Source organism: Colobus angolensis, unplaced genomic scaffold (assembly GCF_000951035.1).
Source record: "Colobus angolensis palliatus isolate OR3802 unplaced genomic scaffold, Cang.pa_1.0 Scaffold47, whole genome shotgun sequence".
Taxonomy (NCBI): Eukaryota; Metazoa; Chordata; class Mammalia; order Primates; family Cercopithecidae; genus Colobus; species Colobus angolensis.
The window spans coordinates 3,529,073-3,554,065 of record NW_012118154.1 but is presented as its reverse complement, the minus strand read 5'-3'; the positions used below and the strand labels follow the sequence as shown (position 1 = coordinate 3,554,065).

General features: G+C 50.7%; 3 protein-coding genes across 3 annotated transcripts in view; 1 reads left to right on the top strand and 2 right to left on the bottom strand.

Moving 5' to 3' along the window:
- Positions 1 to 21,816, bottom strand: part of POLR2A (polymerase (RNA) II (DNA directed) polypeptide A, 220kDa) — a 40,201-nt gene extending 18,385 nt beyond the window's left edge. The window contains exons 1-19 of the mRNA XM_011958523.1: positions 21,326 to 21,816; positions 8,886 to 9,018; positions 8,617 to 8,753; positions 8,349 to 8,522; positions 7,908 to 8,189; positions 7,421 to 7,582; positions 7,068 to 7,288; positions 6,719 to 6,851; positions 5,444 to 5,568; positions 5,105 to 5,315; positions 3,426 to 3,635; positions 3,166 to 3,334; positions 2,892 to 2,986; positions 2,546 to 2,749; positions 2,152 to 2,374; positions 1,553 to 1,736; positions 961 to 1,132; positions 762 to 867; positions 461 to 666 (exon numbers count right to left, since the gene is read on the bottom strand). Of these exons, the coding sequence (XP_011813913.1) occupies positions 461 to 666; positions 762 to 867; positions 961 to 1,132; positions 1,553 to 1,736; positions 2,152 to 2,374; positions 2,546 to 2,749; positions 2,892 to 2,986; positions 3,166 to 3,334; positions 3,426 to 3,635; positions 5,105 to 5,315; positions 5,444 to 5,568; positions 6,719 to 6,851; positions 7,068 to 7,288; positions 7,421 to 7,582; positions 7,908 to 8,189; positions 8,349 to 8,522; positions 8,617 to 8,753; positions 8,886 to 9,018; positions 21,326 to 21,418 (3,240 nt within the window). The 5' untranslated portion in view covers positions 21,419 to 21,816. The remainder of the gene's footprint in view (positions 1 to 460; positions 667 to 761; positions 868 to 960; positions 1,133 to 1,552; positions 1,737 to 2,151; positions 2,375 to 2,545; positions 2,750 to 2,891; positions 2,987 to 3,165; positions 3,335 to 3,425; positions 3,636 to 5,104; positions 5,316 to 5,443; positions 5,569 to 6,718; positions 6,852 to 7,067; positions 7,289 to 7,420; positions 7,583 to 7,907; positions 8,190 to 8,348; positions 8,523 to 8,616; positions 8,754 to 8,885; positions 9,019 to 21,325) is intronic.
- A 107-nt stretch (positions 21,817 to 21,923) lies between these two features.
- Positions 21,924 to 24,993, top strand: part of ZBTB4 (zinc finger and BTB domain containing 4) — a 24,710-nt gene continuing 21,640 nt past the window's right edge. Inside the window, exon 1 of the mRNA XM_011958520.1 lies at positions 21,924 to 22,183. The gene's annotated coding sequence lies outside the window, so the exon portion shown is untranslated. The remainder of the gene's footprint in view (positions 22,184 to 24,993) is intronic.
- SLC35G6 (solute carrier family 35, member G6) lies at positions 22,702 to 24,827 on the bottom strand. Its single transcript, XM_011958519.1, has 2 exons — positions 24,650 to 24,827; positions 22,702 to 24,222 (listed from the first exon to the last, which is right to left on the bottom strand). The coding sequence occupies exons 1-2, from the start codon at positions 24,650 to 24,652 to the stop codon at positions 23,209 to 23,211; spliced, it is 1,017 nt and encodes a 338-aa protein (XP_011813909.1). The 5' UTR covers positions 24,653 to 24,827; the 3' UTR covers positions 22,702 to 23,208.

Genomic DNA, 24,993 nt, shown 5'->3' with positions numbered 1-24,993 from the left:
GATCTCAGCTCACTGCAACCTCCACCTCCAAGAGTTCAAGTAATTCTGCCTCAGCCTCCCGAGAGTAGCTGGGACTACAGGCACACGCCACTACACCCAGCTAATTTTTGTATTTTTAGTAGAGACAGGGTTTCACCATATTGGCCAGGATGGTTTCCATCTCTTGACTTTGTGATCTGCCTGCCTCGGCCTCCCAAAGTGCTGGGATTACAGGCGTGAGCCACCACGTCCAGCCCAAGTCTCAGTTTTTCTCTGCAACGTGGGACTAACAAACCCTCCCCCGCTAGGAGTGTTTTAAAGCCATGATGGTACAAAGGGATAATGGCCCAAACACAGGACTTGGTGAGGTACACAGTAGTCTCTCCATGAATGACAACTATTATTACGTGATTGTGGACAAAGTGGGCTCTTCTTGGAAACCAGAGAAGTCAACAGGTAAAAGGAGGAAAACAACACTCACAATAGCTTGGTTGAACTTGGACTCAATCTCCCCAAGCAGCCAGTCGAAGGCCTCCCCACTGAGCCGAAACTCCTCCGCCATGCGGCGGGAACACAACGTGGACCGCAGGTGGATGTTGAAGAGCAGCGTGGCATTTTCCTGGGCCTGCCGACTTAGTGGGTCATCCCCATTCACAATCACCAGCTTCTTGCTCAATTCCTTGACTCCTGGAGACCAATTAGAGGTGAGGAGATCATCAGACCAGGGCCCAGCAGTCTCCTATCCCCTAGCCTGGCTGGGAGACCCCTAAGCAGGTACTCACCCTCCACCACTTTGATGGGGTGCAGGTCAGAGGGAAGGCGTGGGTTGATGTGGAAGATTTTCTGAGCGTTCCAGATCATCCGCAGCAGGTTACAGGGGAGGACAACCTGAGGGAGGAGGGAATGGAGGGAGGGTTGTGTCTGGGGACAGCCATCCAGGGAGGCACATCGCTAGTGTTAGCACTTCCCACCCACACGCACCTTGCTATCTCCAGTTGGGAAGATGACCCTGAGCACCTCCCGATCCTCCCGCATCCGCTCAAATTCCCGCTCCAACTCGTTCTGTATGTGTGCGTTGCTCAGCACGTCCTTCACCAGGTCCTCCTGCAGAGTGCGCCGCAGGGCCCTCTCATTGGTATAATCAAAGCGGAACCTGGAAGTGCAAGGGGTAGCCAGTGGGCAGGTAGGCTCTGGGACTTTGGTCCCCACAAAACGCGCTCTAAGGTTTCCAAACGTGCACAGCCGACCAGGTACAGTGGTTTGGAGGTAAGAATCTTGGACAGAGAAAAATTCAGGCCCAAGGACTGCCAGCGGGACCTGAGTACAGGCCCACCCCTCTGCATCTGCTTTATAATATCGGCAAGGACAAAATGGGGACTGATCTTAAATCCACCTCCATCTACCTCCTCCCCCGTGTCACACAGCTGTTTCAGATAGGTGGGAAAAGGACGCTGAAAGGTAAGCTCTAGTGCAAGACGCATTCCAGGCTCTCTCTCTGGAATAGGTATGGGAATCCTACTACTCAGGCCCTGAGCCCCAGGGGCGAGAACCACCCGCCTGCCCGCCTCCTCACTTCTTCTCAAAAGCCTTGTTGGAAGGTTTCAGCGTAGCCAGGTTCTGGAACTCAACGCTCTCGCCTGCCAGGCCGTCTTCGCCGTAGCGCAGCTGCACCACCTGGTTGATGGAGTTCCGCACAGTTGCATCATACTTCACCATCACTGACTCCATGGACTTGATCAGTCGCCGCTGGATGTATCCTGGAGGGAAGTAATCAGTTGTAGGACCCAAGGCAAAAAGGGGATGACAAAGCCCAAAGACCCAGGCTGGGGCCGTAACCTACTCTCTGAAGAGTCAGCTAGTACTCCCTTGTCTAAGGCCTTTGGATGAACACTCAGTGTCTACCACTAGATGGACAAAAAGCCCAGCAGGGACCACCCCCATGGGACAGGCCAGCAGAGCCCCGGAAAGCTCTATCCCTGTACTGCGCAATGCTGCACAGCAATCCAAACAAGGGTGTTTGCCTACTCTTGACTCTCTACTCTTTCCACAAGGGCCAGAATTATACCCTGGGAATAGGAGCCTGAGCATTTCCACTCCCCACCTATCAGGGGTTTCTCAGCCTGCAGCAGTCCCTGGTAACAGCCCAAGGAAAACCCCTAAGGAAAGCCTCACCAGTCTCAGCAGTCTTGACAGCCGTGTCAATGAGCCCCTCACGACCCCCCATGGCGTGGAAAAAGAACTCGGTGGGTGTGAGGCCGGCTAGGTAGGAGTTCTCCACAAAGCCACGGCTCTCGGGCCCGTAGTCATCCTTGATGAAGTGAGGCAGAGTCCGGTGCTTGAAGCCAAATGGAATCCGCTTGCCCTCCACGTTCTGCTGCCCGACGACAGCAATGACCTGGGAAACAGAAAGTTGGGGTGTACTGAATTCCCTCTGCCTTAAGAATAACAGTTCCCAAGATTTCTTCCCAACTCCCGTGATCCTCCTGACTCTAATACACACAAACACCTTCCTTCCTCCTCCCAAACTTCAGTGTGGCCCCGTATGTGGAAAGACAAGGCTCCTCACCTGGGAGATGTTAATCTTGGAACCTTTAGCTCCAGACACGACCATAGACTTGAAGTTGTTGTATTCAGACAGGGATTTCTGAGCAGAGGAGCCAGTCTTGTCTCGGGCATCATTAAGAATGCGGTTCACCTGATTCTCAAAGGTCTGCCGCAGAGTGTTCCCTGGGGTGGGCTCCAGCTCGTTGTTGTGTGCCTTCTCGATGACCTGGAGGCAGAGCTCTTGGTGAGACATCTATCCCTACTCCCCGCCCCTTCCCTCTAACTTTACACTCCCTTTGCTCTTGAGGATGCTAACTTCAAAGTCCCTGGAAACCCCTTATTCCGTCTCTGGTGGCCTTCCCTCTCACCTCTATTACATCCTGCTTAGCCTTCTTAATAGTGTTCTGAATGTCCTGGTAAGTCTTAGAATCAGCAATGGAGTCCCCAATGCCAATGGTATGACCTAGAGACAGGGAAAGGCATCAGCAAACCCCTTTGGACCTCTAAGAAACATGGAATGGAATTATAGCCAACAGTAGAAGCAGAGGACACCAAATCCAAGGAGGAAAGAAAGGGATGGAAGGACACTAAGAAGTTAAGAGAATTCACAGAAAGGTCCTGGTACTACGCCTCCATGCTCACCCTCGATGAGGAGCCAGTTGTTAATGACAGTCTGAATGTTGGAGTAGAAGAGGCGAGTGATGTCATGGCCCATCTCTAGGTAGGATATGTGGACCAGGGAGCCAGCTGACGTGCCCAGAGACTTCTTACACAGGATGCCCATGATCAGCTCCCCGTTCTCCACCACCACCTAAGGACAAAGCACCCACTCAGGTCCCCCGCTCTGGTGCTGGCTCCCATGTCCAGATTCTGTCCTCACACAGCCACAAGCCAGGCCCTACCTTGGTGTCCCCAGGAGAGATGTGCTTGTAAGGGCCACTGTCTTCATCATCGGGATGGGTGCTGTGGGTACGGATACAATTGATGTGACCAGGTATGATGAGGGAGAAGATCTGCTTGCCTGTCCACAGGGGCCGGGGCTTCAGGATGGCCGGCTGTGGCACCTTCCCGTCCCACGTTGATAGGAACATCAGGAGGTTCATCACTTCACCCTGTGAGACAAACAGTAACGCAGACAGGAAGTCAGACTGCAGGCCCCACGTCTCAGGGATGAGAGAGAAATGCTGGGGAGGTTTCCCTGCCCAAGGGAGAAAGCCAGATTTTGGAAGCAAAGATGACAGAAGTTTTTTCCAAACTTTTATTTTTTTTGAGACAGGGTCTTGCACTCTGTTGCCCAGGCTGGAGGGCAATGGTGCAATCAGGGCTCCTTGCAACCTCCACCTCCTGGGGTCACGCAATTCTGCCACAGCCTCTCGAGTAGCTGGGGTTACAGGCACCTGCCACCAGTCCGGCTAATTTTTGTATTGTTGGTAGAGATGGGGTTTCTCCACGTTGGTCAGGGCTGTCTCCAACTCCTGGCCTCAAATGATGTGCCTGCCTTGGCCTCCGAAAGTGCTAGAATTATAGGTGTGAGTCACCACGCCCAGTCGCAAAAACTTTTAGTTAAAAATTCATTGTAATAGTGAAATTTTTGTTTTTGTTCTTTAACAATAAGCATAAATTTCTTTTAATAATTAGAAAATAAGTGAAAGTTACAATAGAAAAATATTTTTTTTTTTTTTTTTTGAGGCGGAGTCTCGCTCTGTCGCCCGGACTGGAGTGCAGTGGCCGGATCTCAGCTCACTGCAAGCTCCACCTCCCGGGTTTACGCCATTCTCCTGCCTCAGCCTCCCGAGGAGCTGGGACTACAGGCGCCCGCCACCTCGCCCGGATAGTTTGTTTTTATTTTTTAGTAGAGACGGGGTTTCACCGTGTTAGCCAGGATGGTCTCGATCTCCTGACCTCGTGATCCGCCCGTCTCAGCCTCCCAAAGTGCTGGGATTACAGGCTTGAGCCACCGCGCCCGGCAGAAAAATAAAATTTTAACAAGGTCCTACTTATTTTTCCATTTACCTTTCCTTTACAGACAATACCAGGTATTACATGAAATTTTAAAGAATTAGCCAGGCGCAGTAGCTCACACCCATAATCCCAGCACTTTGGGAGGCCGAGGCAGGCGGATCACGAGGTCAGGAGATCGAGACCATCCTGGCTAACACGGTGAAACCCCGTTTCCACTAAAAAATACAGAAAATTAGCCAGGCGTGGTGACAGGCACCTGTAGTCCCAGCTACTCGGGAGGCTGAGGCAGGAGAATGGCGGGAACCCAGGAGATGGAGCCTGCAGTGAGCTGAGATCGCGCCACTGCACTCCAGCCTGGGCAACAGAGCAAGACTGTCTCAAAAAAAAAAAAAGAAAAAAAAAAATAGAAATTTTAAGGAATTAAATGGGGAATTAATGCCTTACACCTTTTTGGCCTCTGAGTTTTCCTAACCTAGAGGTTCGCCCATCAGAAAAGGCAATCTCACAGACCACTGCTGGGTAAGTCAGGAAAAAAAACACAGCTCTTCCTCCCAGCCTCCACCTTGCATCCAGGAGCCCCACCGCCCACTTGAGCCAGGTTTCCATCTGGACCACACACCCGCTCCAGGAAGACGTCTCTCTTGGTGAATTTGCGCACTGCTGTGAGTGTGTCCTGCACGATACCCATGACAGGCCGGTTGCTCTGGGGGGTGACAATCATGCGAGGAACCATGGCCAGCTCCTGGATCTCCGCCCGCGTCTCCAGAGACTGCGGCAGGTGCAAGTTCATCTCATCCCCATCAAAGTCTGCATTGTACGGAGTTGTCACACTACAGTGGAAGAGAAAAGTCAGGGTTGGGAAGATGTCTGCAGCGAAACCTCGAGGAGCCACCCGGCCTGGCACCCCCCACTGGCCTCCCCCCTAGTTCCAACCTGCTTCCCTCAGCCAGGGACTGACCTCAGATTCAAGCGAAAGGTAGACCAGGGGAGGATGCGGACCCGATGCCCCATCATGGACATTTTGTGCAGAGTTGGCTGCCGGTTGAAGATAACAATGTCCCCATCACACATGTGCCGTTCCACCTAGGGAGGTGAGGTAAGGAAAAGGTCTCAGTGAAGGAGGTATCTAAGAATAAAAGGACAATGGACCTAAAATCCTTTGCAGGTCGGGCGCAGTGGCTCACGCCTATAATCCAAGCACTCTGGGAGGCTGAGGCAGGCACGTCACTTAAAATCAGGAGTTTGAGACCAGCCTGGTCAACATGGTGAAACCCCGTCTCCACTAAAAATACAAAAACTAGCTGGGCGTGGTGGCGCACGCCTGTAATCCCAGCTACTCGGGAGGCTGGGGCAGGAGAATCGCTGGAGCCTGGGAGGTGGAGGTTGCGGTGAGCCAAGATCACAGCACTGCACTCTGCAGCACTCCAACCTGGGTGATAGAGCGAGGCTGTCTTCTTCTTAAATAAAGTCCCTTGCAAACTGAGAGATGACACCATGGTGCTAATTCACTTGAAACACTTAATAACACTCCTCTGGACAAGGTCCTGGGCCAAACACCAGGTTATCAGGGATGAATGATACACAGCATCCACCAATCTCAAGGAACTCAGTCGGGGAAAAAAAAGAGACATTTCGAACATAAAGCCTTCTGCACTGTTGCTCCACAGATCCCTCTTCCCTGCCATGTGCACGCTGCCCCTGGGTTTATGCCACCCTCACCCTGAATGCCAGAGGCCAGCAGCTCCCTGTACACCTAGGCAGCAGTAGCCTTTAACAAGACAGTCAGGCCGGGCGCGGTGGCTCAAGCCTGTAATCCCAGCACTTTGGGAGGCCGAGACGGGCAGATCACAAGGTCAGGGGATCGAGACCATCCTGGCTAACACAGTGAAACCCCATCTCTACTAAAAAATACAAAAAACTAGCCAGGCGAGGTGGCGGGCGCCTGTAGTCCCAGCTACTCCGGAGGCTGAGGCAGGAGAATGGCTTGAACCCGGGAGGTGGAGCTTGCAGTGAGCTGAGATCCGGCCACTGCACTCCAGCCTGGGCGACAGAGCCAGACTCCGTCTCCAAAAAAAACAAACAAAAAAAAAAAACAAAAAAAAAAGCGAGACAGTCAAGTCTGGATCCCAATATCCCAATGAACAAGACAGACTCAGATGGCCTATCCCAGCCTGCCCCATTTCGAAAAGCTTTCTGTTCAGGTGGCTGAGAGAGGCCCTGGCCTGCTACATGCCTTATAGCCGGTCTGCAGGTGAAGATCACTAGGCTTGGGGTGGAAACGCAAGTCAATGCGATCGCCATTGTCTCGGATGATGTACTTGGCCCCTGGGTACTGGCTGTTCCCCCTGCGCACTAGTTCTTGAAGTCTAGGAAGGAAAGAGGCGCAATGAACTCAATGCTTCCTAAAAAGCCCCTGCAGCCACCCTCACCGCAGAGCCCTGAGTGGAAGTTAAACTTCAGAACTTCAACTCCGCCTCGCTCCAAGCCCACGCCCAAGGCGGGTGAGCAGACTCTCGAAGCCTTGCCGCTGAGGCCGTGTCTTCCCTGGCCATTCTGGGAAGGGCTTTCCAACGGAGACACACCTGTCAATGTTGAAAGGGGTGACAATCTCCGCAAAGGTCATGTTGGCGGCAATGGAGCGGGGCACGCCGACCTGGTCAATGGAGAGGTTGGGGTCGGGGGTGATGACAGTGCGGGCCGAGAAGTCCACTCGTTTGCCCATCAGGTTCCCTCGCACCCGGCCTTCCTTGCCCTTCAACCGCTGTTTCAGGGACTTGAGGGGACGCCCAGACTTCTGCATGGCCTGTGAGGAAAAAACACAGGGTGGGGGCAACCCAGAAAGTCAGCACTGGGCCCGCTTCCAGAGCTCTGAGGCCTCATGCTAGCCCCCACCCTGGCTCCAATCCACAGAGGGGTGGGGAGCATGCTGACTCACACGGGGCAAGCCAGGCAGTTCATTGTCCACCATGGTGGCCACATGGAACTGGAGGAGCTTCACATCCTCTGCGATGACATGGGCCGCAGCGCCATTCTGCTCATTGCGCCGTAGCTGATTGTTGATCTTCACGATGTCAGCCAGTTTGTGAGTCAGGTCATCCTGAGGCAGGAAGTCAGAATCATCATGGTCCAGCCACCACTGCCAGCGCTTGGCAGGCATGTGCCAGGCACACAGCACAGCTCTCATCCTCACATGCCCCAGGAGGCAGCACCGCCCACTATCATTTATAGACTCAGAAACACCTTTGTGGCCTTTAACCACGTGAAGGGACTCATTAAAGGTCATACAGTAGTAAGTGGCAGGGGATTTTCAAACCCAGGTCCATCCATCCATCCCCCAGGCACACCCCAGCCCCACCTACAGCGCTTCCTCCCTTTAGACACCTCACCCTCCAGATAACAGGTAGAGCCCTGGAGCCACTGACCTGGTTACGGGCAGAGCCCTGCATCACAACAGCAGGCCGCACGGAGAGTGGGGGCACAGGCAGCACTGTGACAATCATCCACTCTGGCCGTGCATAGCGGGGCTCCATGCCCAGCACAAAACACTCCTCATCTGAGATGCGTTTGAAGATCTCATGCACTCGCTCTGGACTCAGCAGGATCTTCTTCTCCTGAGAGTCCTCATTAACGTGCTTCCATTCCGCATACAGCTCTAGGCCGGAACGCCGGATCCTGGGCTGGTACCGCCCACAGCCACCATGGCCCTTCCAAGGAGAGACAGGGAAGATCAGAGTCCAGAGCTTGGGTCATTTCCCTCCACACCAGGCCAGCCCCTCCTGTTCCGCCACATCCTTCCCTTCCAGTTTGCCTCCCTCCAGGCCTCAGACCCCTCCTTCCCAAAAGTCTCTGCCAGTCCCAGCCACCTTTTCTTTGGTCAGATCCTCGTCACCCTCAGGTTGTTCCACACCAAACTTGTTATCCATCTCCTCCCCACCCTCGCAGATGTTTTTGCCCTTGCAAAGGTCGTAGACATGTGTGAGCCGCTTCTTGGGCTGTCCCTTGGACTTAGACAGGATGTCCTTGATCTTTGGGTTGTTCTGGGGACAGGGCAGAGCAGGGTCAGTTGAAGCTGTCCCCCCTGCCCCCTACCAAGCAGCCCCCCACCCAGACCAGAGCCTGTTCCCCACTCACAGAGTCCACAAGCAGTTTGGAGCAGAAGAAGCAGACACAGCGCAAAACTTTCATTGTCTTCACCAGGAAGCCCACGTGAAACACAGGCTTGGCCAGTTCAATGTGGCCAAAGTGGCCAGGACACTCTGTCATGTTTCCTGTGGGACACACACCCAGTGCTTTCCTCCCAGTTCCCACTCATCTCAGAGGCCTCCAGGTGTTGACCCTAGTTTTCTTTGAGGACCCAACCCACCTCCCCTCTGGGATCCCACCCAGTCCCCAGCACTTACCTGCACATGTCTGACAGCGGCCAGTCCGCTCAATCACCCCTTGCCTTGGGTCCATCAGCCCCCCAAGCTTGGGGCGGCCTCCCTCAGTCGTCTCTGGGTATTTGATGCCACCCTCCGTCACAGACATTCGCTTCTGCAAACAAAGAAAGGCCAACAACTAAACAGCGTTCCTAGTTTCTAGCCTTTGTGGCTGGGGAGCTCTGGACTAAGGTCTGGGAAAACCCTGAACTACTTACAGAAGAACTAAGTTTAGCCTGGAGTGAGGGGAATGGGGGATTGGTGTGTATACACTTCTGAAAAGGCCAAAGTTGCATATTCCAAGTCAGACGCTTATTCCAGTCACTGAGGCAGGAAAAGCACTCACACTAGATAATGGTCGACCCAGGGTTCCATACAAATCACCTGCCACTAGGACATGAACCCCAGACTTCAATCTGGGTTGAATTCTAGGTCTCTGACATTCACAGGATTTAGCCACAAAAAGAAATAAAAGTTGTTTCAGGGAAAACAAAAAAACAAAACAATGCTTTATTTGTTCCTCCCAAGTAGAAATCAAGCTCATGAATCTGAGATCCTGGCAGGAGCCTCTCTGTACCTGTATCCTTGCCATGACAGCCCAGGTGTTCTGCACCAACACATGCCCCACCAACTCAAGCCCCTAATAAGAAATGAGGCACTCAGAGATGCAGTCCTGTGTCTTTACCCTCTTCTTCGTCACGCCCTCCCCTTCTCAAGGCCAGACCTGCTTGAATCTTTTCGTGTCCAAATGGAGATTTTATTTGTTTTGTTTTGTTTTGAGATGGAGTCTCGCTCTGTCGCCAGGCTGGAGTGCAGTGGCTCAATCTCTGCTCACTGCAACCTCCGACTCTGGGGTTCAAGCAACTCTCCTGCCTCAGCCTCCCAAGTAGCTGGGATTACAGGTGAGCGCCACCACATCCAGCCAATGTTTGTATTTTTAGCAGAGATAGGGTTTCACCAGGTTGGCCAGGAAGGTCTCTTGACTTTGTGATCCACCTGCTTCCGCCTCCCAAAGTGCTAGGATTACACACGTGAGCCACCAGGCCTGGCCGGAGATTTTATTAAAAGACTGGAGAAACAGGTGCTAGGAAGACAGGTTGGTGGAAATGATTTGAAGCAAAAGTGAATAGCTGGAATCCCAAGAAAGGTAGAGCCAGGACTTGATGGGGACATTTCAGTGGAAGAAACAGAACAACTCAGAAGCAGATACACTGGGTGTGGCAGCTCACACCCATAATCCCAGCCCTCTGGGAGGCTGAGATGGGTGGATCACCTGAGGTCAGGAGTTCAAGACCAGCCTGGCCAACATGGTGAAACCCCATCTCTACTAAAAATACAAAAAAATTAGCCGGGCATGGTGGTGGGCACCTGTAATCCCAGCTACTAGGGAGGCTGAGGCAGGAGAATCGCTTGAACCCGGGAGGCAGAGGTTACAGTGAGCCAAGATCACGCCACTGCATTCCAGCCTGGGTGACAGAGCAAAACTCTGTCTCAAACAAACAAACAAAAAAAGTGTAATGTTATCGCACACTTACACTTAGTAAACTACAGCATAGTATAAACATAACTTATATGCACAGGGCAACCAAAAAACTTCATGTGACTTGCTTCATTGCGGTGGGCTGGAACCAAACTCACGGTATCTCCAACGTATGCTTGGATACTCATTCTCAACTCTCTAACTCCAGCCAGGCCTCACTTTTCTTCTGGATTTTGGGTTCACATATTTAACTACCTGCTGAACTCCCTGCAAACATTCCACCAAAAAATCAAATTAAACATGTCTAAAAGCAAACTCCCTTTTCCACAAAAGCCTCTCTTTTGGTCTCCACCCCAGATTCAGAAACCTATGCTCACTTTTCCTTACCTTCAAGCATAGAACAGTTCAAAGAACATGGACTTAGCTCTCAGGGACCCTTGATTTGGAATTCTGACTCTACTACTTATTAACTATGTAACCATTAAGGACTTAATTAGCTAGCTTAAGTCCAGGATGTAATTGGTGCTTTCTGAATGGACATTATTATTATTCAGTCATTCACCAGGTACTGGTCACTTTTACCTCCTTTATTTATTTATTTATTTTTGAGAAGTCTCGCTCTGTCACCCAGGCTGGAGTACAGTGGCGGGATTTTAGCTGGGATTACATGCTTAAGCCATCACGCCTGGCCTCCTAAGTGTTTCTTGAATCTTGCCTCTCTTCTCCATCCCCACCACCACTGCCCTAGTTCAGGCCTTTCCTTTGTAGTCTACAACAGAGCGTTCGTATAGGTCACCAGCCTGTCTTTCTCCAATCCTTCTATACGACAACTGGGGTGCTCGTTCTAAAACGAAAATGTGTGCCAAAAATAAATAAAATAAAAATAAATAATAAAATAAAATAAAAATGTAATCATGCATATCCTTTTGTCCTCAGACTAACATCCACACTCAGCAGGGCAGCTTACCAAAGGATTTTATGATGTTCTCAACCTTCATTTCCCTGATACTCCACACCTTCCTGTTCACTCCTCAGTACCAATCCCTTGGAGTCTCCTATCACCCAGCACAACCCGTGCTGCACTCCTCTGGGTTTTTTTTTTTTTTTTTGACAGAGTCTCGCTCTGTCGCCCAGGCTGGAGTGCAGTGGCACGATCTCAGCTCACTGCAAGCTCCGCCTCCTGGGTTCATGCCATTCTGCTGCCTCAGCCTCCCGAGCAGCTGCGACTACAGGTGCCTGCCACCTCGCCCAGCTAATTTTTTGTATTTTTTAGTAAAGACAGGGTTTCACCATGTGAGCCAGGATGGTCTTGATCTCCTGACCTCATGATCCACCCGCCTCAGCCTCCCAAAGTGCTGGGATTACAGGCGTGAGCCACCGCGCCCGGCCTCCTCTGGGGTTTTCATATGCTAGCACCTCTCTCTGCTTGGAATGCTTTTCCCACTGCAAAACTCCTATTTCAAGACTTGGCTCAGGCACTGCTTCCTCCAGGAAGCCTTTCCACAGCCTCCCCAAAATAGACAGGCACCCCTCCTCTGTGCTTCCACAGCCCCTCTGTCACTGTACATACAACAATGCAGTAAAATGACCTATAGGTGTCTGTCTTTCCTATAACTATAAGCACCTCTCTGGCAGGCAGAATCCCTCAACCTGAAACATTGCAGGCTCCTGATAAATGTCTGTTAAATTGACCTGCTGCTTAGGACTCTCCACTGCAGGGAGGTACCCTCAAAAAGCCTGGAAAAAGAGAGGTTACCTTCTGACAGTCAAACCAGTAATCCCCTCATATCAGATCTGATTGGCCACTGATGGGTAGAAACCAAAATGGTCTACAGATGCAAAGCTGAAGAAGTTCTGAACACCTCTCAGCCTCAGACAGGTTCAAGACTCTCATCAACATGACCTGACGAAATCTCAGGGAGAAGTCCTTGTGTATGACTACATTTGCAAAGCTGGAACCTCATCAGCTGCTTTGTGTCTGGTGAGAAACATGAAGGGGATTGCTCACCTTGAATGAGAGACCAAAAGAAAAAAAAAAAAAAAAAAGCAGGTACAAATCTGGCCTCCAGAACAGACACTGCAAAGGGGCCTAAGAGAAATCACGCTCAACATTTTCAACCTCTGTCTGCTCAAAGTCTAGGCCGACCAAGCCAGCCACCCTTCTAATAACTAATTCTGCTTCCAGGCTTTCTGAGACTGGGTCAGGGGGTGACAGCAGACACGCATATCCTGGTTAACGGGAAGAGCTATCCTTCCACCACCAAGTTCATGAACTCTCCTTTATTTATTTATTTACTTTTGAGAGAGGGTCTTGCGCTGTCACCCCGGCTGGAGTGCAGTGGCGCAATCGCGGCTCACTGAAACCTCTGACTCTCAGGTTAAGTGATTCTTGTGCCTCAGCCTCCCAAGTAGCTGGGATTACAGGTGCCCACCACCACGCCTGGCTGATTTTTGTATTTTTAGTAGCGATAGGGTTTCACCATGTTGGCCAGGATAGTCTCAAACTCCTGGCCTCAAGTGATCCACTCACCTTAGCCTCCCAAAGTGCTGGGATTACAGTCGTGAGCCACTGCGCCTAGTCTCAAACTGTCATTTTAAATTATATATGAACTGCTTTAGCCCCAAATCCTTCAGCCAACACTGGTTCTCACTGCCTACAGGATAAAGGCTAAACACTTGAGGGGGTGGCCAGTCAGGCTGGGTTCTCTTTGGGTTCTGCCCCTGAGGTCACAGAACAAAAGGGCTGTCATTGAATCTCAGTAAATACTCATTCTCTTTCCTCTGTCTTTAGCAAAGCTAATAAGGTCCTTATTATAACTTGGCTTCAAGTCTCTTTTACAGCTTTACTTGGTACCACATTCTCCTACCCACCTCCCACATTTATGTTCTAAATACAATAGATTTCTCAAAATTCCTTTTGCTTCACACGCCCCCTTGGGAGTAAACTTCCATTTATTCTTTAAGACCCAGTTCACCTTGTGAGTCTTCTCTAACTCTTCCTAGCCTTATGCACACCCCAGCAAGGTTCTCAGCCCAATTTTAATTACTTGGTGACACATCCGTCTCTCCCATTGGACTGTAATCCTGGAGGGCAAGGGTCATGTTTTCTCTTCATATCCTCAGCACCTAGCACAGTAACCAACATACGGTGAGGGCTCAGCAACTATCTGCTGCATACATAGGAAATCCGTCACAAGAAATAACTTGAACACAAGGATCATCTTCTGACTCATCAATGTAGCCCACACTCCACCTAAAAGAATACATTACCGGCCAGGCGCAGGGGCTCAAGCCTATAATCCCAGCACTGTGGGAGGTCAATGCAGGCAGATCACCTGAGGTCAGGAGTTCGAGACCAGCCTGGCCAACACGGTAAAACCCTATCTCTAATAAAAATACAAAAATCAGGCCGGGTCCAGTGGCTCACGCCTGTAATCCCAGCACTTTGGGAGGCCAAGGCAGGCGGATCACGAGGTCAGGAGTTTGAGACCAGTCTGGACAACAAGCTAAAATTCCATCTCTACTAAAAATACAAAAAAAAAAAAAAATTAGCTGGGTGTGGTGGCACACTCCTGTAGTCCCTGCTACTCGGGAGGCTGAGGCAGAAGAATCATTTGAGTCTGGGAGGCAGAGGTTGCAGTGTGCAGAGACTGTGCCACTGTATTCCAGCCTGGGCAACAGAGCTACACTCCACATCCAAAAAAAAAAAAAGGAAAAAGAATACTGCTTTAAATCCTTACTTAAATAAGTCAGGATATAAATCAGTTATGCATTCCATGGTAGACAGCCGTTTTTATTTATTTTATTTATTTATTTTTTTGAGACAGTCTGGCTCTGTCGCCCAGGCTGCTCCAGTGGTGCGATCTTGGCTCACTGCAAGCTCCGCCTCCTGGGTTCCAGCCTTTCTCCTGCATCAGCCTCCTGAGTAGCTGGGGCTACAGGCGCTCTCCACAGCGCCTGGCTGATTTTTTGTATTTTTAGTAGAGCCGGGGTTTCACCATATCAGCCAGAATGGTCTCTATCTCCTGACCTTGTGATCTGCCCGCCTCGGCCTCCCAAAGTGCTGGGATTACAGGCTTGAGCCACTGCGCCTGGCCAGACAGTTGTTTTTAATAAATAGGGGTCAACTACTGCGAATGAAATCCAGCACCGTCTTTTCCCAAAATTTTGTGCACAGCTGTACAAAGCTCTAGTACCTCCTTGCAACCTTACCCTCACCTAGCAACATCTAAATCCATCTTCTTCTTCTTCTTTTTTTTTTTTTTTTTTGAGACGGAGTCTCGCTTTGTCGCCCAGGCTGGAGTGCAGTGGCCGGATCTCAGCTCACTGCAAGCTCCGCCTCCCGGGTTCACGCCATTCTCCTGCCTCAGCCTCCTGAGTAGCTGGGACTACAGGCGCCCGCCACCTCGCCCGGCTAGTTTTTTGTATTTTTAGTAGAGACGGGGTTTCACCGTGTTAGCCAGGATGGTCTCAAACTCCTGACCTCGTGATCCACCCGTCTCGGCCTCCCAAAGTGCTGGGATTACAGGCTTGAGCCACCGCGCCTGGCCTAAATCCATCTTCTAATAGCAAGGACAACAGCTCTATCTCAAAGAGCCCTCTGTACCTCCACATACTCTGACCCCCAAGACTTCTGTAAAACATTTTAGCCTAAAATACCACCTATTTCACAACAGGAGGCCCCTCACTCACCCTCACCCATCCTTCTATCCAAAACTGAACCATCTGTTGGTCCCTCAAAATACAGACATCATATGAATCACAGACTTGCAGAGCACTATCAAAGCCCAACAATCCTACACCCCAGAAATGACTCTGGTAGACCTTTGTCAACAGTGTCCCATACTTTTATTTGTCATTATTCAATCTCGGGTCAGTACAACCTCTGCCTACCAGGTTTCAGTGGTTCATATGCCTCAGCCTCCCAAGTAGCTGGGATTACAGGTGCCCGCCACTACACCCAGCGAATTTTTGTTATTTTTAGTACAGATGGGGTTTCACTATGCTGGACAGGATGGTCTTGAACTCCTGACCCTCAGAGGGATCTGCCCACCTTGGTCTCCCGAAGATTACAGGTATGAGCCACTGTGTTCAGCTCATTTGTTATCATTATTTTTTAATTGAGATAGGGTCTTGCTCTGTTGCCCAGGCTGGTCTTGAACTCCAGGCCTCAAGTGATCCTCCTGCCTCAGGCTCCCAAAGTGCTAGGATTATAGGCATGAGTCACAGCACCCATTTTTTTTTCCATGCTTTAAAAAAAATGTGAATATGTTCCCATTTTTACATAAGGCCTTCACTCTGCACACTCTTGAGTAACTTTTTCATTTATCCATAAATTCCCTAACATGATCAGCCCACAGTGCCCTTCTATTTCAGTAACTCTCACAGCACTCACTAGGTCAAACGAGAGCCACGGCCGAGCGTGGTGGCTCACGCCTGTAATCCCAGCACTTTGGGAGGCCAAGGTAGGCAGATCACTTGAGGTCAGAAGTTTGAGACTGGTGTGGCCAATGTGGCGAAACCCTATCTCCACCAAAAATACAAAAATTGCCGGGTGTGGTGGCGGGTGCCTGTGATCCCAGCTGCTTGAGAGGCTGAGGCAGGAGAATAGCTTGAATCCAGGAGGCAGAGGTTATAGCGAGCTGAGATCTCACCTCTGCACTTCAGCCTAGGCAACAGAGCAAGACTCCGTCTCAAAGAAAAGATAGTGACTTATTAAGCACCTAGGCGCAAACGACTTAAGCATTTATGTCCTAGAAACTTAATTAGCCACAAAAAATTAGCCAGGCGTGGTGACAGGCGCCTATAGTCCCAACTACTCAGGAGGCTGAAGCAGGAGAATGGCATGAAACCAGGAGGCGGAGCTTGCAGTGAGAGGAGATCATGCCACTCCCTGGGCGAGAGAGCCAGACTCCATCTCAAAAACAAACAAACAAAAAAAGAAACTTAACTAGCCATTTCAAAAAATACACATAAGTTGAAAATACCATTTTAATATATTAAAACAAAATAACATTTTTTTTTCTTTCCCAAATAACCATCTCACTCACTTATGGCGACTGTTAGGCAGTGCACCTCTCAAACCTTGGAATCGGACTAAACAGCACCACCTTTATTTCTTCTACAAACTGATTTTTGCCTGTACTTAGCAACTGCTAAAAACTCAGCTTCACAAAAATATGACATCATAGAAAGGGATTTGGCACCATCTAATGTTGAAATGGAACTACCAGGAACTAGGAGTTCCAGGGTATCTGACAAATGTACCTGTGCTTCTCTTGGAAATTTAAAATACCTCACTGTACCCACTGTGAACGTGTGCCACAGTGTCTCAGGGCATCAGCCCGGTGTGGCACCCTATTGGGAAGTTCTTCTCTTACATGGTAATAATACATCCTAAGTTATTCACCAAGATTCCTATTAGTAGGGCCGGGCGCAGTGGCTCAAGCCTGTAATCCCAGCATTTTGGGAGGCCAAGACGGGTGGATCACGAGGTCAGGAGATCGAGACCGTCCTGGCTAACACGGTGAAACCCCATCTCTACTAAAAAATACAAAAAACTAGCCGGGCAAGGTGGCGGGCGCCTGTAGTCCCAGCTACTGGAGGCTGAGGCAGGAGAATGGCGTAAACCCGGGAAGCGGAGCTTGCAGTGAGCTAAGATCCGGCCATTGCACTCCAGCCTGGGCGACAGAGCAAGACTCCATCTAAAAAAAAAAAAAAAAAAAAGATTCCTATTAGTAAATACTGATTTACAATTGTCACTTTCAAACAATGTTGCAGTAAAAGTCCTTCTACGTTATCTATGCATATTTGTCCCATTATTTCATTCACTTGTTTATTCAACTCATTTTTATTACATGTCTATCATGTGCCAGGCACTACTTGAGATACTGAGGGAACATGAATAACACAGACAAAGTCCCTCATGAAATCCATTCTCTAGCAAGGAAGCAAAAAACAGAAAAACGAATCCTTTCTGAAGTGACAGGCTGTGAAGGAAAATATAGCAGAGAATGATCACAGAAAGCAAGGGCAGGGCAGGGGATGCTATTTAAACAGAGTGGTCAGGGAAGCGCTCCTAAAGATATGACATCAGCCAGGCGCAGTGGATCATTCCTGGAATCCCAGCACTTTGGGAGGCCAAGCAGGGGGATCACTTAAGCCCAGTTCACCAGCCTAGGTAACACAGTGAGAACCCATCTCTACAACAAATTTAAAAATTAGACAGGCATGGGGGTACAACCCTATAGTCCCAGCTACTGAAATGGGGCTTGGGGGTCTGAGGTGGGAGCATCTTTTTTTTTTTGAGACCAAGTCTCACTCTGTCGCCCAGGCTGGAGTGCAATGGCACGGCCTCGGCTCACTGCAACCTCCGCCTCCCAGGTTAAAGTGATTCTCCTGCCTCAGCCTCCCGAGTAGCTGGGATTACAGGGGTGTGCTAACACACCCAGCTAATTTTTGTATTTTTAGTAAAGACAGAGTTTCACTATTTTGGCCAGGCTGGTCTCAAACTCCTGACCTCGTGATCTGCCCACCTCGGCCTCCCAAAGTGCTGGGGTTACAGACGTGAGCCACTGTACCTGGCCTGGGAGCATCTATTGAGCCCAAGACCAAGAGGCTGCAGTGAGCTGTGATTGAGCCACTGCACTGCAGCCTGGGGGACAGAGGGAGAGCTTGTGTCAAAAAAAAAAAAATTCCATTTCAACAGAGAACAGACATAAAGGAACAGGCATGCAGAGCAGTGGTCTGAGCAAGGTGGTTCCAAGCAGGAGGAATAGTGAATAATAAAGTCCTTGAGGTGGGAATAAGCTTGCAGTGTTAGAGGAGCAAGCAGTCAGCGTGGTTCAAGAAAAGCAAAGAGGAGACTAGTAATGAGATGGAGAGGCAAGCAGGAGCCAGATAAAACAGCACTTTATAGGTCAGAATAAGGAGTCCTGAAACCTCTGGAGAGGATTCCATGCAGGGAAGGGAAGAGATGAAGAGCTCTCTCTAGCCTGCTCTAGCTGTTCTTAGAAACTGTAGGAAGACCAACTAAGGCTACTATAGCACTCCACAGGAAAGATGACAGTAGGGTGGAATATGGTGGGACACAGTGGTGGAGACGGTCATAAATGGCTGGATTCCAGGCATATTTTGAAAAGTAGAACTGACACTCTGGCAGATGGACTAAGTGGAGATTGTGAGAAAGAGAATCAAAGATGGCTTTTAGGTTTTTGGCCTGAGAAAATGGATGGAGAAACATTTATTAAACTATGCAAAACTGGGAAAGCGAGAATTAAGCTTTTTTAACCTAAGGATGAATTTTTATAAGTGGTAATGCTTGATCAAACGATTCATATATTAAAAGGTTGATAAAATTGTCAGACCAGAGGCTCGGCATGTTGGCTTAAGCCTGTAATCCCAGCACTTTGGGAGGCCAAGGTGGGCGGGTGCCCTGAGGTCAGGAGTTCAAGACCAGCCTGGGTAACATGATTTCCCATTCCAGAGTTACCGACGTTAAAGGCGATCAGATGAATCCTAGGGAGTCTTTACAAGTTTGGTTAAGAAGCCAAACCCCAGATAGCTACTAAATACAAAATACAAAAATACAAAATACAAAAAATAGACGTCGTGGCACACACCTGTAATCCCAGCTAATCGGGAGGCTGAGGCAGGAGACTCTCTTGAACCCAGGAGGTGGAGGTTGCAGTGAACCAAGATTGTGTCACTGCACTCCAGCCTGGGTGCCAAGAGTGAGATTCCGTCTCAAAAAAAAAAAAAGATTGTCAGACCATCCTCCAAAAAGGTTTTACCAATCTATCTTTCTACCAACAATGTATAAGCATGTCTATTTCCCAATATTTTTGCAGCAGGGAAAAAAAGTTGGATAAGAGAAATAATTTTATTTTAATCTGGATTTTTTTTATTAGAAAGCCAACTCTTTGTTGGCCATTTGCACTACTTCTCTGAACTGCCTCTTCATCTCCTTTACCCATTTTTCTAGTAGATAGGTACTTTCCTTACTGATTTGTAAGTGTTCCTTGTACATCGATAAATTTAACCTTGTCTACATAATTGCAAGTATTGTTTCCTGATCTGTTTTTCAGCTCTGCCACAGTGCCTCTATAAACAGAATTGGCTCTTATTTTTACGTAGTGAAATCTGCCTTGGTCTTCCTTATATATAATGTTTAGCTCATTTTAGGCATTCCATAAAACTTACCTATAATTAACTACTATTAAGGACTTCTGTCTCTGGTATGAGCACTGCAAAAGCCTTCTATTTTTTTCTAGTATTTTATGGGTTTTTTTAGATTCAAGTCTTAACTTCATCTGGAACTGATTCTGTGGTATGGTGTGAGGTCAGGACGTTCTGACTCCTGACATAGCTGAATTTTCTTCCAGCAAAATGGTCTCTATCCACAAACAGCCACTCAACTCCATTCTTCCCAGCCAGTGGGCTCCCTCTACTTAGCTCCACAAGGGAAGAAGTCCAAGTCACCAATAGCTCTCCCCTAGGACTGCCCTCCTCTCTCTGGTCTCTCCACCTCCTGTATCAGTTCTTCACAGAGCAACTACAGCAGTATTTTTTCCAATGCGAGTTTGCTGTCACTCTCCTGTTTATAACTGTCCAAGGACCACCTACTGAAAACAGAATTAAGTCCTGACTCCTTAACTTAATATACAATATCCCATGCTTCTCCAGCCAATTTCTGTAACACTCTTCTTCTCTCATCCACTAAACCTCAGCCACACCGGCCGCCTTTCACCCTCTAGGACAAGCCCAAGTTCATTTCTCCCTCAGGCCCTTTGCACTTGCTATTTCCTGTGCCGGAAAAGCTCTCGCCATAGAAACTACGGCTTCGATGACTGGCTGCCTCTCATTATTCGGGTGAAATTTTCTCAGACAGGCGTTCCCAGACCCTGACACCATCCCATCTGAAGTAGCCCCACCTAGGCTGGGCGCGGTGGTTCAAGCCTGTAATCCCAGCACTTTGAGAGGCCGAGGCGGGTGGTTCACCTGAAGTCAGGAGTTCAGCCACTGCACTCCGGCCTGGGAAACAAGAGCGAAACTCCGTCTCCAAAAGACAAAAAACCAAAAACAAAAAACAAAAAAAGGGGGGGGATCACCTGAGGGCAGGCGTTCGAGACCAGCCTGGCTAACATGGCGAAACCCCTCCTCTACTAAAAATACAATTAACGGGGCATGGTGGCGCATGCCTGTAATCCCAGCTAGTCAGGAGGCTGAGGCAGGAGAATCGCTTGAACCCGGGAGGCAGAGGTTGCAGTGAGCCGAGATCGTGCCATTGCACTCCAGCCTGGGCGACAGAGCAAGACCCAGTCTCAAAAAAATAAAACAAAACAAGATAAAAGTAAAAAAAATAAAGTAGTCCCAGCTCAGTGACTCTCCATGGCATTACCCCGTTTCACTCTATTCGAGACAATTGCCATTAACTGAATTATCTTGTTCATTTATTGTATTTGTGTTTACTGCCTGCCCTTTCCCACAGACAGTGCTCTTTAAGGTCCTGGTCTGTCGTGTTCACCTCTGTAACCCCAGAGTCTCTTCTGTCCACAACAGAGCAGGCACTCAATTAATATTTGTATTACAGAAGAGGAGGAAGCTATCCGGGGTTTGGCTTCTTAACCAAACTTGTAAAGACTCCCTAAGATTCGTCTGATCGCCTTTAACGTCGGTAACTCTGGAGTGGGAAATCAGTCACCCTTCTCTCCTTCTTACCCTCCAGCCAGGCCCCCTGTCTCGGACAAAGCCCTAAGTTTGCTCAACTCTGCAAAATATAACTCTGGGAGGCCCGAGACTGGCGCCTGCACAGCCTTGGCGCGCTGAGCCATGCTCCTGGCCCGTCACCCACAGGCAGCGAGAAAGCGCCAAGTTTCCGCAGCCCCCGTTCGGCCCCGCCCGCCAGGGAAGGAGGGAGGAAGGGGAGGGCAGAGCCGCTTACCAGTTCATCCGGACTCAAGACTCCGAACTGGACTCTCTTGATGGTGCGCAGCGGGCATGCGCTGTCCCCCGAAGGGGGGCCACCCCCGTGCATGGCGGAGGCAGGCGCGCTGCGCAGGCGCAAACCTCACTACAAAAAGCCTGCGCCGCCTCCGCCTAGGTGCTCAGACCTCGTCAGGGCGGCCACCGGGAAGGACCTCCCCGAGTTGGGAGGAAAAAGCCGGAGGAGGGGAAGGTGGGGGAGGGAAGGAGGCGGGGAAATAAGGAGCGAAAGGAGCCCTTCTTTCCCTTACCGGAAATTGTTCAGCTCCCAAAAAGGAAAAAAAAAAGAAGGGGGAAAGGAAAAGGTTTTTGGGGGAGGAAGAAGAAAAAGGGTAACGAATAAATAAGTAACCGGGCTCCTGAACGGCAGAGGTTACGGCAGTTTGTCTCTCCCCCTTCCGGGAGCCGCCTTCTTCTCCAACCGTCCCGGCCGCGCTCTCGGCGCTTCTGAGCAGCGAACTCGCCGAACGACGCCTCTTATAGATTCGCCCTCCCGTCCCCGCCCCTTCCTTTCCCGCCCTCCCTTGCGCTACGGGGCCGCCTGCGCAGGCCCGCACGGGGTGCGAGCCAGAGTCGTGGGTCCTCCCCCTGCTCGCTGGTTGGGCGACGTTTTGAAGTGACTGGGAGACAGGAATTTTTTTTCTGTAATCCCACCGCCTCTCCTCGCTGCCCCCTTCTGCACTGAGATTTAAGGTTTGAAGACTCGAGGGTAAAATTGGGCCGCTTTCATTCTAGTTTGGACAACGGTTTCATCTTCAGCAAAAGCCTCTCATTCGTAGCACCCCCCCAGCTGGAAAATGGTCTGCTCTGCGAATCGGTAATGGAGGCGGGGCGGGGCGGGTCCTCCCGAGTGAGCTCCCGGGGGAGGGCGGTTGTCATGAATATGCAGTTCTCTTGCTGAATATGCATGAACAAGCCAAGATGGCGGGACCAGTGGCTTGTCCGGAAGTAGCCGATGTTGGTCAAACGGCCCCTAGAGACGGGTGGGCATCTCCTGGCCTCTAATGCCGCGCCGTACCGAGCCATGGTCCTAGATCCATGGCCTGAGCCGCTCGAAGAGACTTCAGCTCGGAGGCCTGCTCTGGAAGGAGCCTGGCCACTGTCCGGGAGAGATCACGGGACCGCGACAATCCGAGAAAAGCAGATTAGCCATGGGGCGGGCCACGAAAGTCCTGGGGGATTTGGGGTCAAGGCATCTGAACATTAGGAAATCCTTCACTTTGTAGAATATTTCAGGAATAAAATGGGGGGCGGGGATCCCAAGGGATTCTCCAATGAGAACGGTCGTAGGACTTCCACTCTCCCTCCAAAGCAGAGACGACACCACTGCACAGCCACATTCAGAGTAATCCTTGTTTGATGTCAATGTCACGTCACCACCCCAAGGGGGGGGCACAAGCACGAGAAAAGGAAACCTTAGCCGTGAGGGGAGGGGTGGGGAGGCACGCTCCCCTCCCCCAGCGCAGCTGCTGGCTCTGTCTTTGCCCTGTCTTTGCCGGAACACTCCAGCCCCAATGCTCTTCTCTTTGCTGCTGAGTGAAGTCCTCCCCGTGGCCCACGGCCTGCCTGCCTCTGCCCCTTGGATCTGCTCCTCAGACTTTACCCCTTAGTTATGCCCTGATTCCCAAGACCCAGCTTGGACTCCACATCCCTTGGTCCCAGGCTGGCTCCAGGTCTTGCAGGTAGTCACTCTCCACCAAGTCCCCAAGTCACTCTTGACTCGGAGAGGTATCCCTCTCCCACACCAGTTCTTTTGCAGTCACTTGTCCTCCCATGTTCGTCTTCAGTCTTTGCCTCTATCTACCCCTGCCCCTCCCAACCCCCAGGCTCCCAAGTTCTATCTCACTCCTCTACCTTCCCTTCCCTCTCACAGCTGAGGTTCCGGGCTGTGATGATGGCAATGCTGCCCAGCACAACCCCTGCCCCCATGATGTCAGAAGGTGCCACAGTCTCATGGAGCATATAATACTGCAGTATAAGGGCCACCACCACCTCAGAATTCAGGACAGCGCACACCAGGGCAGGGTGGGCCTTGGTGACCGCATAGCTCACACATGTGAAGGAGACCAAGGCGAGGATCCCCACTGCTCCCACACAACTCCAACTCAGGAGGTCACTGGGCAGCACCGGGGTCTGCAGCACAAAGAGGCCTGGCACAGAGCCCAGCAGCCCCACCAAGCCAAATAGGAAGGCCACTGTTGGAAGGCAGGAGGGAAAGTGCAGAGAACGATAGACCCGAAGCCCCAGGGACAGCGTCAGGCCTCCCAGGAAAGCCAGCCCATAACCTACGGCGGTGCAGAGACCTGTGGTCCCCTCCTGCAGTGTCCCTAGTCCAGGTCCCACAATGATTATTAATCCTAGGATGCTGCCCAACAGTCCACACCAGTCGTAGCCACTGAGACCCTGGCTCTCAAGGCAGAGGGCGAGGAGGGCAGAGCAGACGGTGGAAGAACCTTTGCGAACAGTGGCAGCGTTGCCAGTGGGCACCACCTGAAACGCAGTGTAGGCACATCCAATGCTGAGGACATTGAGCATGGCATGGAGGCAGGCCCAGCCTCGGATGTCAGGAGGTCCCAGAAGTGGGTCGCCACGCAGTTTAAGTAGCAGGGCAATAGGGAGGTGGAAGAGACATCGACAGAGGAGCAGCTCCAGTGAGGGCAGGTTTGAAGCCTGGTAAGCCATACGAGAAAGGGGGCCCACAAAGCCAGCAGGCAGGCCCCCACCCAACAGGGCCACCAGCAGACCCTTGGTGGCATCAGAGGGCTGGCAGCGCTGGTGTGAGGGGAGGCTGGGTGGAGTGGAGGGCGGCGATGGCTGCGTGAAGTCGGGCAGGTTGAAGTAGGGGAGACTGCCAGCCTGTTAGGGAGAAAGGAGCTCAGGGTAGACAGCAGCCACAGCCCGGGTGACCTGGGGCAGGGCAGATTCGAGGATGGGCTCTGGGAGGAACTCTTGGGAGTTAGGGCCTAAAAGATGAGTGAGATGGTATAATGTGGGCCTGCAGCAGGAAGCAAGGAGTGAGCAGTCCTGGAGTATCATTTCCCTAGGTAAGTTGTTCCTGGGAGGAGAAAAAGGAACCAGGATGCCCTCTTGGATTGAGAAAGGGGAGGAAGCCTCAGATGCTATGCATCTGTGTGATGCCACAAGTTCCAGAGACACCTGGGTACACTATTATGAATTCTATTTGTGGGTATCTCTGAGACAGCTAAGTTTTAGGAAAGGAGGGGAAATGGAGCAACCAGGAGCTATAGGGAGGGAGTATTGGGCCCCTGGCCCCCATACTCACCATCTTTCCTTGGACTTTCTCCTCTCTCCTCCTGGCTCAAGGAGCCTGGGCCCCTCAGAGCTCCAGCCATTGTGACCTGGTTGGAGTGGGGGTGGGGTTCTTCCCTGGAACCCTCCTGAGGTGGTAGTGCGCTTATTTTCCCACTGAGTCTAACTCTGCTTCTTTTCTTTCTTTTTTTTGTTTGAAATGAAGTTTCCACTCTTGTTGCCCAGGCTGGAGTGCAATGGTGTGATCTCATCTCACTGCAACCTCCACCTCTCAGATTCAAGCGATTCTCCTGCCTCAGCCTCCCAAGTAGCTGGGATTACAAGCGTGCACCACCACACCTGGCTAATTTTTCTTTA